The sequence below is a fragment of the Ustilago hordei genome, assembly GCF_900519145.1.
Source record: "Ustilago hordei strain Uho2 genome assembly, contig: UHO2_contig_05, whole genome shotgun sequence".
In the NCBI taxonomy this organism is placed as follows: domain Eukaryota; kingdom Fungi; phylum Basidiomycota; class Ustilaginomycetes; order Ustilaginales; family Ustilaginaceae; genus Ustilago; species Ustilago hordei.
In genome coordinates, this window is record NW_024545279.1 from 1,366,797 (window position 1) to 1,385,699 (window position 18,903).

Here is an 18,903-nt window from a genome sequence, read left to right on the forward strand (position 1 = left end):
AGGCTACCATTCTCGCTTGCGCTGCGCTGTCCTTCTTTCAGTCTCGCGGCTTCCATCCCCATACTTGCAAGCGCGCAATCTATCACACGTACGCTCGCTCCTGGCGCTCGTCCGCTCATCCTCCGCCAATCATGGTAAGTCGCCAGAACCATCTCAACCTCTAACCATACCGAGCTGCCGGCCGCATCAGAACAACTAAACCCCTTCTTCCTACCGTCCGGCTGTCACCCGCAACTTTGTATTGCAGGCGACCCTCAACGTCAAGGATGCGCTCTCCTACCTGGACCAGGTCAAGGTCCAGTTCGCAGAGCATCCCGATGTCTACAATCGCTTCCTTGATATCATGAAAGACGTAAGTTCCTCAGCACATTTTGCTGAATCGCCCAGCGCCCCCCCATCATCTCGCTCACCCCTTGCCATCACCTTCCCCCTTGCCACTCTGCCCAGTTCAAGAGCCAATCTATAGATACCCCGGGCGTCATCGAAAGGGTTTCCACCCTCTTCCGCGGACACCCAAGCCTTATCCAGGGCTTCAACACCTTTTTGCCTCCCGGCTATCGCATCGAGTGCAGTCTCGACCCAAGCGAAAGCAATCTCATCACTGTCACAACACCTACAGGTACAACTACACAGACTCCAGGCGGTGTCGGTATTGCCGGTGCCATCAACCGCATGAGCGGCACTGGCTCTGGTCCACCGCCAGGTCCATCCAGCCAGCCTACCGGTCCTAGAGGTCCAGGCGGTATGGCTATGATGCACGGCTCTGGCCCCCGACACGCAGATCAGCCTTCATCGCACATGCATCCCCCTCCTCATGGCTATGATGGTCCTCCGGGTGCTATGCCACCCATCGGCGGTCCACCCGGTCATCCGATGGCTCATGGTCCTGGAGGCGCCAACTTCCCTGGCGGCGCAGGGCAGCCCATGGGTCCTGGTGGCCCTCAGCATCCCGCTCACGGCCCTGGCCCTGGTCCGATGGGTCCTGTCCCTCCTCATCACGGCCATGGCCGTCCTCAATCGCCGATGCCCATCGGTCCTGTAGCTGCTCCGCCTGGCGCTCCTGGCTCTAGCGGTCACACAGGCATGCATGGTGGTCCCGCTGGTCCTATGACGCCTGCCCAGGACCCCAAGCGTCCACCAGTCGAGTTCAATCACGCCATCAACTACGTCAACAAGATTAAGCAGCGCTTCTCCCAAGACCCTGACACTTACAAGCAGTTCCTCGAGATCTTGCAAACATACCAAAAGGAGCAGCGCCCCATCCACGATGTCTACGCTCAAGTCACCGTTCTTTTCGAGAACGCAAAGGATCTCCTTGATGAGTTCAAGCAGTTCTTGCCCGACACTTCTGCCGGTGCACAGCCAAGCGGAGGTCTCTTTAACATGCTCGGTCACGTCACCTCGGGGCTTGGCGGCAACGCTGCCGGTGGACCATCAGGTGCTATGCCAGCTCAGCCAGGGTACCGAGGTCCTCCTAGTGAGGGTCCTGATGCAAACCGCAAGGCAGGCTCAGCTGCCATTCCTGGTGCAACACCTTCTGGCTCGCGCAAGAAGCGAAGCGGCGCCAACGAGTCTGGCAAACCTGGCTCTGGCAAGACCAAGAAGTCGAAGCACGGCCATAAGGCGGAGCAACGCACCCCACCTCTTCGCCAAGAGCCGCTCCCTGCCTCGCCCACCTTTGCACACCCAGGACAGATGCACCACGTCTACGGCATCGATGGGATGGTCGCTGCCGAGGCTACTGGTCTCGTGCCTCAGGGAACCGTCGTCAATGGCCTTGCTTTGGGTCAGCCTCAGGCTCCTTTGGCAACCCTCGACGAAGTCGCCTTCTTCGACCGTGTCAAGAAGCACATCGACGACCGCACCACCTACCTCGACTTCCTCAAGCTGCTCAATCTCTACACTCAGGACATCATCGATGTCAAGACTCTTGTCGATCGCGCTGCGCTCTTCATCGGTGGCAACCGCGAGCTTTTTGCTACTTTCAAGGGCTTGTGTGGCTACGACATGGGTCGACACGGCTGGCTCGACAATGAGGATCCCATCGTCGAGAATGTGCCCGCTCCCCTACGTGAGCGCGTCGATCTGAACAACTGCAAGGTCTACGGAGCATCGTACCGCAAGTTGCCCAAGTCTGAGGTCAACCTCGCTTGCTCTGGCCGTGACCCGATGTGCTGGGAGGTTCTCAACGACAGCTGGGTCAGTCACCCCACCTGGGCTTCGGAGGGTGAGGGCTTCAACCCTCACAAGAAAAACCCCTATGAAGATGCACTCTACCGATCCGAAGAGGAGAGGCACGAGTACGACTACCACATCGAAGCCAACCTCAGGACCATTGCTCTTCTCGAGCCTATCGCTGCTCGTATCTCGACCATGGACAACGAGGAGAAAGCCGCGTTCCGACTCAAGCCCGGACTCGGTGGTCAGAGCAAGAGCATCTACCAGCGTGTCATCAAGAAGGTCTATGGTCGCGAACAAGGTCTTGAAGTCATCAACGCTCTTCACGACACTCCTTGTGTTTCTGTTCCCATTGTTTTGCACCGACTCAAGCAGAAGGATGAGGAGTGGAAACGTGCTCAGCGAGAGTGGAACAAGGTCTGGCGTGAAGTCGACGCAAGGAACTACTACAAGAGTCTCGATCATCAGGGTGTCAACTTCAAAGCTTCCGATAAGAAGGCGATCACTGCGAAGGCGTTGATTGCTGAGATCGAGGCGAGAAAGCTTCAGCAGCAGCAACGCAGGCTTAGCATGGATCCGACCTTGCCAAGGCCCAAGCCTCGTCATCAGCTGGTGTATGTGATGGACGACATGCACGTCTTGACGGATGTGCTCAAGCTTGCTTTCAGTTATTTGGATCGTGCGACGGGGAGCTACAGCTCGAATGATAGGGAGAGGATCGAGGCTTTCCTTCGTTCTTTTGTGCCTAAGCTTCTTGCTGTGGTTCCGGCTGAGTTCGAGGAGCTGCTCAATGGTGATGTAGACTTGGACGATGATGAAGGCAAGAGTCTTGCTGATGACGATGCTAGGAGTGAGTTCACTGCTGGTGACGATGACACTGATGCTTCTTCTACTGCTTCTGGCTCTGCTAGTCGTAGAGGTAAGAAGCAGGCTGGTGATCTGCGCAAGAAGATCTTGAAGAGCCAGGCCGAGACTTCGAAGCAGAACGAGGATGGGGTAGAGGAGTCGGCTGATGCTACTGGTGCTGCTGCCTCCGCTAATGCTCGTGCTTCGAGTCCTACTATCGTTGCCGATGTCGATTCTGTGGCGGAGGCCATGGCCAATCAGAACTCCAACACTGTCGCTCCTGCCGTTGCTTCGGCTGAAGATGTCGACATGGAGGATGCGTCCAAGCCTGTTGAAGATCCTTCTGCTTCCAAGGAGGGGTCTGCTGACAAGGAAGCCACCTCTACCGAGCAAGCTGACGCTGCTAAGGCAACTGAAGCCGGCGAGGCCAGCAAGGAAGCCGGTCAAGAAGACGCCCCTGCCGAAGCCGAAGAGCCATCCAACCCCAACGCAGCCACCTGGATCAACACCGACCTCAACGCCACCTTTGACTCCTCCAAAGGTCACAACGTGAGCGTTCGCGATGCTGTCGAAGACCAAGATTCCTCCTCCATCCGACCTGTTAACTTTTTCTGCAACAGTCAGTACTTTGTCTTCATCCGACTCTTGCAGTTGCTCTACTCTCGTCTGCGCAAAGTCAAAGAACTTGGGGTTCAGATGTCGAACAAGCAGCCGCTTCGCAGCAAGATCAACCCACTCGCCATCGAGCTTGGGTTGCAAGACGGCGGGAGTGGACCAGCTGCTGTTGTTGGGGCTGCTGCCAATGCGTCCAGTCTTGGACCTGTTGCGCCGACCAACGAGGAAGCCGGGCTTACTTTACATCCGTCGAGATACTACGATACGCTTTTGGACATGTGCGAAAAGCTGTTCGACGGCGATGTTGACCAGAGTACATACGAGGAAAGCGTGAGGTACATGTACGGTATTGACGGCTACATCGTTTTCACCTTGGATAAGGTGATCGGAGCGATGATCAAAGTAGTTCAGTTCTTGACGACGGATAGCAAGTGTCAGGAGATGCAGGCTATGTTGGATTCCCACCGATCCAATTCCAATAGTACGTTGACCAGTTACAGGCAGCAAATTGCAGATAGGATGGCAGCGGAGGGTCTGATTGGGAAAGATGAAAGCTTATTCCGTTTGGAATGGGTTCCGGCTTCGTGCACTTTGCTTATTCAGATGTTGTCGAAAGATGATTTGACGTTGGATGACGCTAGGACTGTGGAGCAGAACTGGCTTCACTATATGTCGAGCTTTAGTCTATGGACTCCGACTGAAGGGTTGCCTACTGAAGCGCAAGCGCCGTTTATCAAGCGTTGCCTCTCAGGTAATCGCAGAACGGACAACGATGCGACGGGCATGAGGTATGTTACAAGGAGTGGGCTGGAGATTAGGATTTGTTTGAGGACATTCAAGTTGTTCTTTGCTCATGGGACCGAGGATGTCTTTGTGAGGATCAGGCCGGAGGATGAGAAGAAGGAGTTGGACAGGAAGGCGGCGGTGGTGGCAAAGAGGAGGAATCAGAGATGGAGCGATTGGTTGAGTGCGAGGAGGCAGGCTATCGATCATCCGGGAGTGGGAGGGGAGCGCGGAATGGTGACAGAGGAGGGGCCGGCGGCGGGTGAACAACAGCAGGGTGTGGAGGGGAGTGCCGCTGCGACTGCCGGTGGTAGGGAGGAGGCGAACGCGCCGAATGGCACTGCGGCTGAGGCTGGACAGACTGCTGAGGCTAGTGCTGAGGCATGATCGACTCCTCCATCTTTCTCCTGCTCCTTGTTTGCATTCTAGGTGTCGACCGCTTTGCGCATTGTATGAATCAGTATTGTTTCGTTTTCGAATCTTTCACAAGTGCGTGATGTGACTTGTCCCCGGTTCTCATGTCGAAGCTCTGATTGAGTCACTGGGGTGCGAGACTGGCCTTGACTGCAATCAGATCATTGATGTGGGTCCTCTCACTTTCAACTCAACTAGAGCAGCTTAATCGCTGAAAACACCGTGATCCGAGTCGAACTCTAGATCCAAAACTCGTCTGACGTGGCGATGTGAGCTCGTGGCCCATCATATGAACGTTCAATCGAACCTTCCAAGCAAGCTGATGAGCTGTGTAAGGTTTTATTTTTGATGTGTGAGAGGGATGATACAATGCCGCCTCTTGGAAATGAGGACGACAGAAAACCTTGAACCTACTTTATTGCAATGAAGATAGGATGCGTGAGTGCTGGTGATGATGCTAGAGAAACAGAGGAAAGAAACGTCACTTGATGGAGGAAAGAAAACGTTTACTTCTGGGCGTTCCAGACGTTGCGGAGGACTGTGCGTGCGGCGATAAATGAACAAGGATTAGAGAATGTAAGGGTCAGTTGCTGATGAGCGCTGAGTGTTTTAAGTAGCATAGCTATGGCCAGTGTCAAGATTCCCTTCTTCTCGATCCTAACTTCGGTCCTGCCTCGAACCCAACAATGTCTGTGATGACGGTGAATGTAGCAAAGGTCTGACTCTCTAGGGCCCACTGAAATGGCCATACGGCCGGGCATTGAGATCTTAATCCAATGCTTTATTACTCTTCGCTCCTTTAAAAATGTTTTGGAATCCTGCTAAAAGGCGTATAATGCCGCCTAATGCAGACTGTCAAGGGCGTACTCCCACACTCTCCACCTCCCCTTCCTTCTCTTGCCCTCCCGACACTGGCCTACACAATGCTGTTTGATGTTGGCGATTTGAAATACTTACGACCCTCCTTTTGAGCAAGACGGTTGAGCGAATCATCACCCTCACCAAGCTGACGGACGAATCCGGACAAGGGGAAGATGGTGGATTGACCAGGAATCATACGTCCGTTCGAGTCAACATCCGCAACGGCGATCTGAACCGAAGCGTGGTCCTTGGCCTCAATGATGCGGCCAGTGGCAGCGCACTTTCGGGGGACGTAAAGGTCAACAAGGTCTCCCTGTATCAATAATTGTGGTGGTGATTGTGGAAGGGTCAGTTGAGATGCTCGATTGGTGGTTGGTGGTAGGTTGTGGAAGCATGCATCATCGATGGGAGCTTTGGAGGAGCGCGTTGTCGAGATTGGTGGATGAAAGTACAAGATTGCTGTTGGTGTTCAGCTGATACTGAGGGCGAAGGAATCTTCGACATGACCTGCAACCATTCCGAGATGCTGATGTAGTGACTGCTTTCGCATTGGTCCCCAGCAGCATCGAGTGCTACTATATCGATGAATGCCCTCCAATGCATTGACGCACATCTCGACGTTCCTTAAGTTTTACTGCAAGGACGAACACGTCTCTTTTCCACTCTCCTCTTCTTCCAGGTCTCCTGCTATGCGACCTTCACGCGCTGTAAGTATCCGACTGTGCATCCAAATGATAGATTCTGTTCAACAATGACGGTCCATGTCTGCAACAGTACTGATGCTGGTCGATGCCACAATTGTCGATAGCAGTTGGTCATGCTCCTACATTGCAATTTGTCGACACTTCTGCTGTTGCTGATGTCAAATGCGCTGCTCCTCCGACGGCTGATTTCTCCGATGCTGCTTTGTCATGTCGGGGGGCAGCAACTTACGCGGTCGTTCTCCATTTTGATGATATGTGATGGGTGATGGTGGTAATGTCAAGATGGTGTCCACAGCCCTAAACTCCAACACGCTCTCCGCATCGCCGCCTGAGCACGTTGACAGGGCCAAGCCTCTCTCGGGCTCACAGCTCCAGCTTCAAGCATCCTTAACTTGTGAAGGCCAAATTGCTGTGTGTTTCTTCTGTTTTGTGCCAAGTAAAAATTCAGGCTGGCCGAGAACTGACCTCGGCCGGGGCCCGATCGTAATTTTGCTATTTCTGATCTGAAGATTTTTTTCTGCACAACAAATCGGATGGAAAGGAGAGGTCTAACAAACTCGTTGAAAATGTTTGGAATCTCACCGCGGCTTCAACGTAGGCGGGAAAGCCAGCGAAAAGGCTTGGCCTGTTGATGCAATGCAGCCTCTTCACATTCTGCTTCAGTAGGTCGCCAATATCGAGCCGTGCTTCTTCAACAACAAGGGTATGAGCAGCAGTCGTCGTCATCAAGCACCATGTAATGAAGTGGTCAATCAGATACTTGTACGTGCCATATCGATATCGCACGCCATGTGCAAGATGCCAATCTTCCAGGAACACCAAGTGTCAGCTTGCGCGGTGGTTGAGACCATGAACGTGCGTGGGCTCGTCCGTGGTACTGTTACGTTGGTCGTTCACGTGCCGGCATGCTGGACGTAACGGATCTAGATTAGATACAATGTGGGGGAAGACACGTAGAGTCAGTCCGAATGAATTAGCTTGTGCAGTGCCAAGCGTTCGTCAAGAGATCTGAGAGAGACAAAGTGCAAGTACGAGAAAACGCAAGTCTCCGTCTAGCAATGCGGGCGCATCTTTCCGCATCTGCCAAGCCTACAAGGACGATGGTTTGATCCATGATCCCGGGTTTTGGGTTCTATGGCATTGGGTTGATGGATAGGGTTAGAGTTAGATGCGAAAGAGGGGCAAGCGATTGTTGATCAGAATGCAGTAGCTTAGCGCTGCCTCGTGGCAAAGGATCTAGTGGGGTTGCGTTGAGAATGGTGCCTGAGCCTGGATTACTGGCGCATTTGATTGTCACACCCTTCTTAGCGAGGTTTTCCAGCACTATGGAAGATATCATCCGAAAGACACCTTGGGTTAATGGCGAGATGAGGGAGAGCGTACTTCTTACTGCTATCTCGGAGCGAGGTACTAATTCACAAAGTAGCATGTGCATCCTGGCCCATCAGTACTTTACAGATAGACAAATGGGCTGGAGCGTCACAAGCAAACGCGGAAAGCTCGAGAGCCCGAGGCCAAACAAACTGAACAGCTCCCTATTCCGGGTTTGAGAACGATTTGCTTCCCTCCAACTCCAGCAAGGTGGACGAACAGGTGGTTCTCGAACGCGGCAAGATCCGTCAATCAGAGACATTAAGGCGGCAGAGCGGGTAGGGTTTGCTTTATCCGACAGAGAGAAGCTGGGCGGCATTGTGGCTTCAAGGTTGCAGAAAACAGGTCGGTCAATTGACTAGGCTTGCTCAGCGCAGTGCGGTCGTACGGATAGGAACTTGAATTTGTGCACACGCTCCGCCGTTGCGAGATACAGTCACCCAGACGGCGACAGAATAATGGAGTACTCGTGTAAGGGTCGTACAAGGGAAACAGGCACGACATGAGAGGTCCAGAAGGGCATCGTCGGCAGTTGAAGATGCACCGGCATCGCCAGCGCGCGACACAGTAAAAGGGAACACACAGGATTGGGGAATTGGAAAGGTATCGGGTGATGAGGAAGACAAACAGAATGCAAAGCTAGTGGGAGCTAACACAGCCTATGCATGAGGATTAACACCATGGTATGCAAGGGGCATGTTGCTATGACAATGCTTATGAAAGCAGATATGTGGCATATGGACATGACTCGACAAAGTAAGTACAGATGGGTGCCCAGAGCATGTATATATAATACAAGTCATGTCGCTACCATACAATGAAAATACAAGCCTTTTGTCTGAGACTACCCATTTGTGAGAGTGCCTGCTAGTGGCCTCTGTATCGGTGTATCTAAATTTAACTGGCTCCCAATGTGGGGCTCAAACCCATGACATTCATCATGGCAGGAGAAGGAGATCACCAAGCTGGTGAGATGGCCAAGAAGACAAAAGGAGGAAGGAAAGGAAAGGTAGTCCAACAAGTACAGATTGATGATGAGGCCACTGACGGTAACGAAACCGAGTTCAATGAAGCAGAAGAAGGGTCAGACTCCAACGATGACAACGAATGGTATGACTACTGCACCTTAGCCAAGATCATGGAGGCAGTCCCCAAACTCATGTCATGAAACTACTATAGCTGGAGCACCCTCATCAAGGCCACTCTCAGAGTTGTTCCCCATGCCATACAGCACTTGGAAGGCATGTATGATAACAACCATCCAAAATGGAACAGAAACTTTGATGACACTTTAGCAGGTGTGCTACATAGCACTTTAGACACCAAAGGAGAGCACAACATCCTCTACTTATTGCTTGACATTAGTAAAGCATATTTGACTTTCCACCAAACCTGGAAGAAAATCGAAAACAGCCTGACCAGTGAAGCTACTAGGATCTCACGACAAATTGCACTCCTCGCACAACTCAATGAAGTCAAGATGTTTAATGCCGATGCACGGAAGCTAGTCCAAGACATTAGAGTCATGCAAACAGAGACAAGCCTACTGGGAGCACCTTTCAGTGACGACACCATATATGCAGCACTCCAAAGGTGCATGATCTGGCACCCGGTCTACAAAGAAACAGTTGCCACTGTCCATCAAGTTAGTTTCGATGCACTTGCCACAGCATTAATGATGTGCCAATCTGCAATCGAAAGCATCCCTGCCCAAAAGGTGGATCCATGACAGGCAAGTGCTCAGGCAGCTGGTAGCAACGAGCAGGACAGCAACACTGATGAGGATGCTGAAAGCTCAAAGGCTAAGACTGGACCAAGGAGGATTCGCTGCTGGGTGTGCAGACACTATGGACATGGTGCCAGAAAGTGTGACACCACCATCACCATCCCTGAGAACTCCCCCCTCACCCAGACTAAATAGGAAGTCTGGTGCTCACTCACTCCGAGTTGGTGAAGGCCCCCAAAATCAGACCAATCGATCCATTGGGTTCTAGATTCGGGAGCAACCTTCCACATGATTAATGACTACAGCATGTTGATCCATCCAAGAAAGTGCAGAAAGCATGTGTATACCACTGGAAGTGAAGTCTTAGAAGCAACTGCTGTAGGGGACATTAGCATATCAACAGAGTATGGAGAGATACTGCTCCAAAATGTTCTTTATGTTCACAGTCTCAATATTAATCTATTGTCAACCAACTCATTGACAGATGAAGGAGCACATGTGACCCTAGACCCTAAAGGGGGACAAATATATTTGGCAGATGGCATGATACTAAAAATAGTAAAGAATCACAAGAGTGGATTGCTGGAAATACAAGGTGATACATGGCGACCAAATGCGATGACTGCATCAACACTGCTGTTGGAAGGGGTGGATGAAGAATTTGGGCTAGCTGAATGGAAAACAAAAGTTTCCACAAAACAGCTCTGGCATGAGCGACTGGGACACCCAGGTCAAGATAAGTCCAGGGCAATCATCAACAAATTGAGAGGTGAACCTGTAGAAGCATTGGACCCAAACACAGCTCTGACATGTGAGCCGTGTATACAATCCAAGAGTACAGTCGCCAGGATGGGGCAAGGTAGCAGCGAAAGAGCTGCAGGGCCCCTGGATCTTGTCCATATCGATCTAATCATCAATTCATCCCATGTGATGGAGTACACATGCATATTAGTACTGGTCGATGACTATAGCAAGTACATGCATGTACAGCCACTATCACAAAAAGGTCACACATTTGTGCAGCTCAAGAGAATCATTTTATTCCTAGAAATGCAAATGAATAGAACATTGAAAGCAATTTGGTCTGATCAAGGGACTGAATGGAGGAGCAACGAGGCACTGGAATGGACACTTGGGAAAGGGATAGAATGGCAGACCACTGTGGGATACAATAGCAGACAAAATGGATGAGTGGAACGAATGAACAGGAGTTTAGGTGAAAAGATGTGGACATTGCTGATACAGAGAAACCTACCAAAGGTCTTTTGGCCATACACGATCCAGGCAGCAGCTTTCAAGATGAACCTAACTCCTAATGTTGATGGAGAATTCCCTTACCAGCTAATGTTCAGAAAGTCACCAGAACATTTCATACATCTCATGTGTGTATTTGGATGTTTGGCTTGGGTAAATGTCCCAAAAGCCAAGAGACACAACAAGAAATTGGATCAGAGAGCAGTCCTGGCCATATTCATAGGTTACAGCTTGGAGAGAAAAGGATGGCTGTTCTACAGCCCTGGTTACAGCCCAAACATCTTCTGGAGCAACTCAGCCAAGTTCATGGAAACTCAATGTTGGTCAGACTGAACAGAATGGAAGCCAGTGAACATTCAACCACCTCCAATTCTGAACAATGAGGAGGACCTAGCTAACTTGGGGTACATGGAGGAGGACCTCTTTGATGAGGATGATCAAGATCCCTTGAGTGAATACATGAGCATGGAGACAATCTTGGGGGAAGGGGAGCACAAGGAGCCGAGATATGAAGCACAAAATTCTTTTGGGCTAGTAATGACAGGGTTTAAGAAGGAGGAAAGGAATCTCAACCCAACCGTTTGGGAAGCACTGGCTGGAGAGGACAAGAGGTTCTGGGAGGAAGCAATGTGCAAAGAGCTAAAAGGGCTAGAAGCAATGAATACATGGGAGACCACTGACTTACCATGTGATACAAACACAGTTGACACACGTTGGGTATTGAAAATTAAGACAGATGCAAATCTGATACCCACGAAGTACAAGGCAAGACTAGTAGCACAAGGGTTCATGCAAAGGGAGGGGATAGATTATATGGAAATCTTTGCACCCGTGGCACCCATTCAGTTGATCAGAGGAGTACTAGTGATTGCCGCCATGCAGGACTGGGAGGTCGACTCGATCGATGTCAAGCAGGCTTACTTGAACTCCAGCCTACACCACGATGTCTACCTCAAGCCACCCATCGGAACGAAAGTGCCACCAGGGAAGGTACTAAAGCTCATGAAAGGGCTCTATGGTCTGAAACAATCAGGCCGCGAGTGGAACATAGAGTTAGACACACAATTGCAAAAGATCGGCTTTCACTGCATGTCGAGTGCCCCATGCCTGTACTCGAGAGGGACAGATGATCGACTCACAGTGATAACAGTGTATGTGGACAATATGCTCATTGCATCGCCTAGCCAGAAGGAAGTTGATTGCACCAAAGCAGAGATCATGAGCAAGTGGGAGACAGAGGATAATGGACTGGTAAAGGAATTCTTAGGTATAAAAATCACGTGAGACAGGGGCCAAGGCAAAATATCGCTCAACCTAATGGCATACATTAAAAGCATGGTAAGTAAATGGTTGGAAAGGCCAAACAAAAGGTCATGGATACCGATGCAAAGCATCGCAAACACTGTTGGAGGAAGCAAATGTACTCCAGAGCAAGCTAAATGATATCAGGAGTTGGTGGGTCAATTGCTATGGGTGTCCAACACAGTACGGCCAGACATTGTCAGGGGTCTCGCGCCTGAAACCCAGGTCGGTCTGTCGAGATACTCGGTGACTATCAAACTGTGCAACAGCTATTGTCTTGGTATCGGTGACTTATCAAGTTGTGCAGTGACAGCAGGTGGCGTCCATTGTATATACTATCGTAGGTTTCAGCTGACTGTCATGGGCCTGGATGCTCAAGAAGCAGGAGGGTCATGGGTTCATATGGAAGGAGCACAGGTATCGAAGATCTAGTCGAGATCAGTAGAGAGCATGGTCGTAGTGCAGTCTCCATGGAGACCATGGACTCCTATGGACTCACATGCAAAGGAGGGCCAAGCACAGCCACGAGGAAGACCAAGCTCAAGGAGCAGGCACAGCCACGAAGAGGACCAAGCTCAAGGAGCATGCAGATGGTTACCACTCAGGGGCTCGAGAGACAAGAGCCAAAGGAACTGACACTGATCAAAGGAGGAGGAGCAGTGTCGAAGGAGTCGACACCAGGTCATGAGGAGGAGGAGCAGTGTCAAAGGAGTCGACACCAGGTCATGAGGAGGAGGAGCAGTGTCGAAGGAGTCGACATCAGGTCATGAGGAGGAGGAGCAGTGTCGAAGGAGTTGACATCAGGTCATGAGGAGGAGGAGCAGTGTCGAAGGAGTCGACACAGCTCAAGAGGCACAGGGGTGCCAAGCAGGAGAGGCCCCTGAGCAGTACTCGATAAAGAAGGTACTCTCTGGAGAGAGAGCAGGAGCAGCATCGCTGGCGATGCTGAGAAGAGGTATATAACCATGCTTTCTCATCATCAATAGGTCGAGTGGATCCTCATCCACTCTACTCACCTTACAACTAGTCAATACTTAGAAACACAAGTACTCATTAGTTACAGTCAGCATAGCAGCAATCTATCAAGGTTGCTCCTCATCGTAGTGTGTGTGTTGTATCACCACTACCTGACATCCGAAGGCGCCCATAGCAGGTTAGCGGTCCGGATCAAGATAGAACTGAAGGCAGTAGTCCACTGCGGTCTGGGGATCACTTCAAGCATCAAGTCAACACACTGGACACTCGTGTTGACACCACCAACCTTATCACCAACACCATCAACCTCATTATCATCGACATCACCAATCTCATCACCAACACCATACATCATCATCAACACTCACACCAGACCTTGGTGTCATCATAACCTTGATATTGATCGTGCCGAGCTACCCCTGAACGGAGTGTCCACAGAGGTCAGCCGAAACCTACGATAGTATATACAATGAACGCCACCTGCTCTCACTGCACAACTTGATAGTCACCGATACTGAAACAATAGCTGTCGCACAGTTGATAGTCACCGAGTATCTCGACAGACCAACCTGGGTTTCAGGCGCGAGACCCCTGACACTGACCTCTGTGGACACTCCATTCAGGGGTAGCTCGGCACGATCAATATCAATGCTTTGGTTATGATGACACCAAGGTCTGGTGTGAGTGTTGATGATGATGAGGTTGATGACGTTGGTGAGGAGGTTGGTGAGTGTTGATGATAATGAGGTTGATGGTGTTGGTGATAAGGTTGGTGGCGTCAACATGAGTGTCCAGTGTGTTGACTTTGACACTTGAAGTGATCCCCGGACCACAGTGGACTACTGCCTTCGGTTCTATCTATATCTGGACTGCTAACCTGCTATGGGGCACCTATGGACGTCAGGTAGTGGTGATACAACACACACACTATGATGAGGAGCAACCTTGATAGATTGCTGCTATGCTGACTGTAACTAATGAGTACTTGTGTTTCTAAAGTATTGACTAGTTGTATGGTGAGTAGAGTGGATGAGGATCCACTCGACCTTTGATGATGAGAAAGCATGGTTATATACCTCTTCACAGCATCGCCAGTGATGCTGCTCCTGCTCTCTACTCCAGAGAGTACCTTCTTCATTGAGTACTGTTCAGGGGCCTCTCCTGCCTGCTTGGTACCCCTGTGCCTCTTGAACTGTGTCAACTCCTTCGACACTGCTCCTCCTCCTTGCTACCCTGCTTGTTTGGCACCCTTGTGCCTCCTGAGTGATGTTGACTCCTTCGACACTGCTCCTCCTCCTCAGGACCTGTCGACCCTGCTCTTCTCGAGCCCCTGAGTGGTAACCATCTGCATGCTCCTTGAGCTTGGTCCTCTTCATGGCTGTGCCTGCTCCTTGAGCTTGGTCCTCCTCATGGCTGTGCTTGGCCCTCCTTGCATATGGCTTGGTCCTCCTTTGCATGTGAGTCCGTAGAAGTCCATGGTCTCCATGGAGACTGCACTACGACCATGCTCTCTACTGGTATTGACTAGATCTTCGATACCTGTGCTCCTTCCATATGAACCAGTGACCCTCCTGCTTCTTGAGCATCCAGGCCCATGACAGACATCTCGTTCACGGTTGGAGTCCTAGCACAACATATGTCAGAACCAAATGATAGCGCATGGCGAGTGGGGATACATCTGCTGAAGTACCTGAACCAAATGAGCAAATATCGCCTGGAGCTTGGAGGGATGCATAGGAAGCATGCAAAACAGCCGGTGGTCACATATACTGATTGGGCTTCAGACCCTACCAATGGATGAAGGAGTACATCTGGGGCAGTCACATACATATATGGATGTCCAGTCAGTTGGAAATCACATGTACAGAAGTGCGTAGCATTGTCAGCAGTGGAGGCAGAACTGATCGCTGCATCGGAGGCAGTGAGAGAAGCCCTTTTCTTCTCGTATTTACTCAGGGATTTAGGGATCACAGAAGTCAAACCAGTCTTGTACACTGACAGTCAAGGATGTATACAGGTCAGCAAGGATCCAGCCAAGCATTGGAAACTTAAACACATCAACACTAGGTATTACTTCATTAGAGACCATGTGCAAGATGGCAACATATCAATCGAGTATGTTGAAACAGCCAATAATGTGGCTGACATACTTACAAAGCCTCTCAAGGGATTCAACATGACAAGGATATCAAGAATGATAGGATTGGGCATGCCATTGTGGGGGGGAGTTGAAGATGCACCAGCATTGCCAGTGTGTGACACAGTAAAAGGGAACACACAGGATTGGGGAATTGGAAAGGTATTGGGTGATGAGGAAGACAAACAGAACACAAAGCTAGTGGGAGCTAACACAGCCTATGCATGAGGATTAACACCATGGTATGCAAGGGGCATGTTGCTATGACAATGCTTATGAAAGCAGATATGTGGCATATGGACATGACTCGACAAAGTAAGTACAGATGGGTGCCCAGAGCATGTATATATAATACAAGTCATGTCACTACCATACAACAAAAATACAAGCCTTTTATCTGAGACTACCCGTTTGTGAGAGTGCCTGCTAGTGGCCTCTGTATCAGTGTATCTAAATTTAACTTCGGCACTTGCCCCGCATTTTCTCCACGCGTCGGTCAGGGCTGCAGTCCAATTCCGGTTTCTCTTTCATTTATTGGCCGTGTCACTGACTCCCCCACGCCAAGGCAGACTGAGGATGACTACATCTTTTGATGCTTCAAGCGAGCCTCGTCTCGAGGTGTTCCTTTGTAACCGTCCTCGGTCTTCGCTCTGCTTCTCTCTCCCGAGCACTACACTGCTTTTGTGGAGCGCCCTGTCCGCAGAGCCACTCGCATGTTGGCTGCAGAAATTGTACGGGTTCGTGTGCACGCTGCAACAAATCGATGATAGTCTCTGCAGTTGAGCTCAATGTAAAGCTTGTGAACAGTTCTTATCAAAGCTTGAGGTTGACATTTAGAGTGCACGAGCCCTTTGTCAGCGATTGCAGATTGGCAAAAGTGGAAAGATGGCCAGTAGCGGCGGCAAAAGCGCGCTTCTACGACGAGCCACTCTACCACGACACCGTGTCTTCTACTCCTCTTCGCCCAGCAGATCTTGTGAGCGCTTCGCTACAACTCTGGTCGTTCACCTCAGCTGTTCAGGAACCTTACCCCGCACTTTACTGACCCAAGGTTTGATTTAAATACAGGTGCCTGTGCGTTTTCTCTCCTTCTACACCCCCTCGTCCCACGTCCCTGCTCTCCTCCCTCTCCCCCTCCTCTCCTCATAAGTGCGAGACATCATGTCGTCCTCTAACAGCGAAGTTCACAATGCCTACGATGACAAGCCCGAGAAGCTCGGTGGGCCCATGATATCCACCATCTCTCGCGAAGATCGACGCACTCCCGATGAGCGCGGCTCCCTCAATGACGGGTTTCCTTCCGACGTCGACGAAAAGAAGCTTTTGAGGAAGATTGATTTCTACCTGATCCCTTGGCTATCGGTGCTGTATCTACTCAGTTTTTTGGATAGATCAGCCATAGGTAACGCTCGTTTGTACGGCCTCGAGAAGGAGCTCAACCTGACAAGTCAGCAATACAACATTGTCCTTACGGTTTTCTTCTTGCCCTACGGCCTTTTCGAGGTCCCTTCCAACGTCTTGCTCAAGCGTCTTCGTCCTTCGATATGGTTCCCGACTATTACTATCTTGGTTGGAATCTGCATGATTTCTCAAGGATTGGTCAAGAACTACCATGGATTGCTCGTTGCTCGTTTTTTCCTCGGTGTTACTGAAGCGGGTAAGTTCTTAAAACAGGTTGGAGGGAAACATACGGGTCTTGACGAAGTCGAGAAGCCGACAAGGGGGATTATGTCAGCTTCCCGGATCACTGAACCGAAAATTTGAGCGGAAATGTAGCCAAAAGCCTTTGTAGCACAACCAGAGCTATTGCGATCTTCTGGCCTAGGGTCTGGAGACACCTGGGAGGCCTTCGACGGGAATAAAATTGATCGGATCTTCTCACCAACGCCTCGATCACGCCCCGTCTTGACGATGATTGACGCGTTTTCCCTCACGATGGAGAGCCACTGGCACCCTATAGCGTAGATTGGGCTTCGCCGAATGGCTGCAGCACATGAAAAGGGCTCCCTTTCCGAAGTTCTAAGCCTTCCTGGCGGATTGTCCAAGAGAGGGCCTATGGAGTTGCCTCGGGGGCAGGTGAGCACTGGACAACCTGGTCATGCATCGCGCACGACTTGCTCTGGAAAGGCAGAGCCTCTTGCTTGCAGCTGCTCCTGTGGTCTCAGGCTCCTCTGTTCAGCTGAGACCTGCTCTATCGGAAAACCAATGCCTTGAACTTGGCACCCGAAAAAAGGCGGAGGTCACGATCGGCAACACCTTCATCACGCGTCCAGCAGCCGCCCAATGTACAAAACCTTTCCACATCGATCCGGGCTTCCTACTGACAACAATTTCACTTCTTTCTACACTCTACGCGGTGGCAAACACAGGCCTATTCCCCGGTGCTAACTATGTAAAGATCCAACAGCGTCTCTCTAATATCCAGATCGATTAGTTCAACCTTGACTGACATGTCCTTGCCCATTTTTCCTTTTTGTTATTTTTTTCCCACCTCATCTGCAGCTTCTAAGTGGGTGGTACAAACGTAGCGAATTTGGCCTACGCGCATCCGTCTTCTTCTCTGCTGCCACCATATCTGGAGCCTTCGGCGGCCTCCTCTCCTTCGCTATCAACAAGATGGATGGTATTGGCAACTACGGCGGATGGCGCTGGATTTTCATTATTATCGGATTAGCTACGTTTATTTCTGGCGTCTTGAGCTTCTGGCTTTGCGTGGACTTCCCAGACACAGCTAGCTTCTTGTCCGATTCGGAGCGAAGGGCGGTCATCTACCGTTTGCAGCAAGACCAGCAATTCTCAGCCGCTGGGGAGGGCTTCAAGTGGGCTAACGTCTGGAAAACCTTCCTTCAGTGGCAGACTTGGTGTGGAATGGGAGCCTACATCGGTTGTGTGGCCCCCCTCTATGCCTTCTCCCTCTTCACTCCCACCATTGTCAAGTCCCTCAATCCCAGCTACACGAGCAACGTGGCCAACTTGATCTCAGTCCCAGTCTACGTTGTGGCCTGTCTCTTCACCGTTGTTGTTGGCTTCCTTGCTGACCGTACGGCTCGCAGGTCCCTCTACTCCATCGGTCTCTCCCTACTTGGAGTCATTGGCTATATCGTCCTTATTGCCAACAACCCTGCTGGAAAGCCCGGCGTGTCCTACTTTGGCGTATACCTCGCAGCTCTGGGTATCTATCCCATGATTCCCAACACTATTGCCATTGTAGCCGGCAACAGCGAGGGTGCATACGTACGATCCGTCGTCACGGGTGTCGTCATTTCCTTCGGTAACTTGAACGGTGCCGTTTCATCCAACATTTACCCTAGCCGTACCTCGCCCAGGTTCTTCCTCGGTCACTCAGTCGTACTGGCCTACATCGTTATCGGAATTATCTGCAACGCCATCTTCTTCTTTGGTCTGCAATGGGAGAACCGTAAGCGAGAAGCTGGATTGCGGGACGAGACTATTCTGGCTAATGACCCAGCTATGTTGGCTTCAGGTAAGGATCTGCAGGCTGAGGCCGAACGAATTAGGGCGGAGGAGATCAAGCAGGGCGGTGCTATCGGTGGTCTTTTCCGTCGTTTGCATGTTGGCGGTGGTGGTACGTACGCTACTGTGGAGGAGGCTAAGGCGCTTAAGGGCGACCAGTACAGTGGGTTCCGTTACCGTTCCTAAAGGGTTTATCAACAACGTTGCGACCCAGTTCGTAGTGCTTGTGCGTCGCCTAGATTCTGTGTCTATTTTGTATGCTT

General features: G+C 50.9%; 3 protein-coding genes across 3 annotated transcripts; 2 read left to right on the plus strand and 1 right to left on the minus strand.

Annotated features, from left to right (window-relative positions):
- Positions 1-131: 131 nt before the first annotated feature.
- UHO2_03378 (uncharacterized protein) lies at positions 132-4,809 on the plus strand (the record flags this gene model as incomplete). Its single annotated transcript, XM_041558293.1, has 4 exons — positions 132-134; positions 248-352; positions 448-4,427; positions 4,524-4,809. 4 exons carry the CDS (start codon positions 132-134, stop codon positions 4,807-4,809), a joined length of 4,374 nt encoding a protein of 1,457 aa, XP_041414227.1.
- Positions 4,810-5,342: 533 nt separating this feature from the next.
- On the minus strand, positions 5,343-6,645 carry UHO2_03379 (putative 40s ribosomal protein s21; the record flags this gene model as incomplete). The annotated part of the gene is made up of 3 exons (XM_041558294.1): positions 5,343-5,374; positions 5,794-6,010; positions 6,631-6,645. The coding sequence occupies 3 exons, from the start codon at positions 6,643-6,645 to the stop codon at positions 5,343-5,345; spliced, it is 264 nt and encodes an 87-aa protein (XP_041414228.1).
- A 9,682-nt stretch (positions 6,646-16,327) lies between these two features.
- On the plus strand, positions 16,328-18,826 carry UHO2_03380 (uncharacterized protein; the record flags this gene model as incomplete). The annotated part of the gene is made up of 3 exons (XM_041558295.1): positions 16,328-16,823; positions 17,536-17,558; positions 17,669-18,826. 3 exons carry the CDS (start codon positions 16,328-16,330, stop codon positions 18,824-18,826), a joined length of 1,677 nt encoding a protein of 558 aa, XP_041414229.1.
- Between the last annotated feature and the right edge of the window lie 77 nt (positions 18,827-18,903).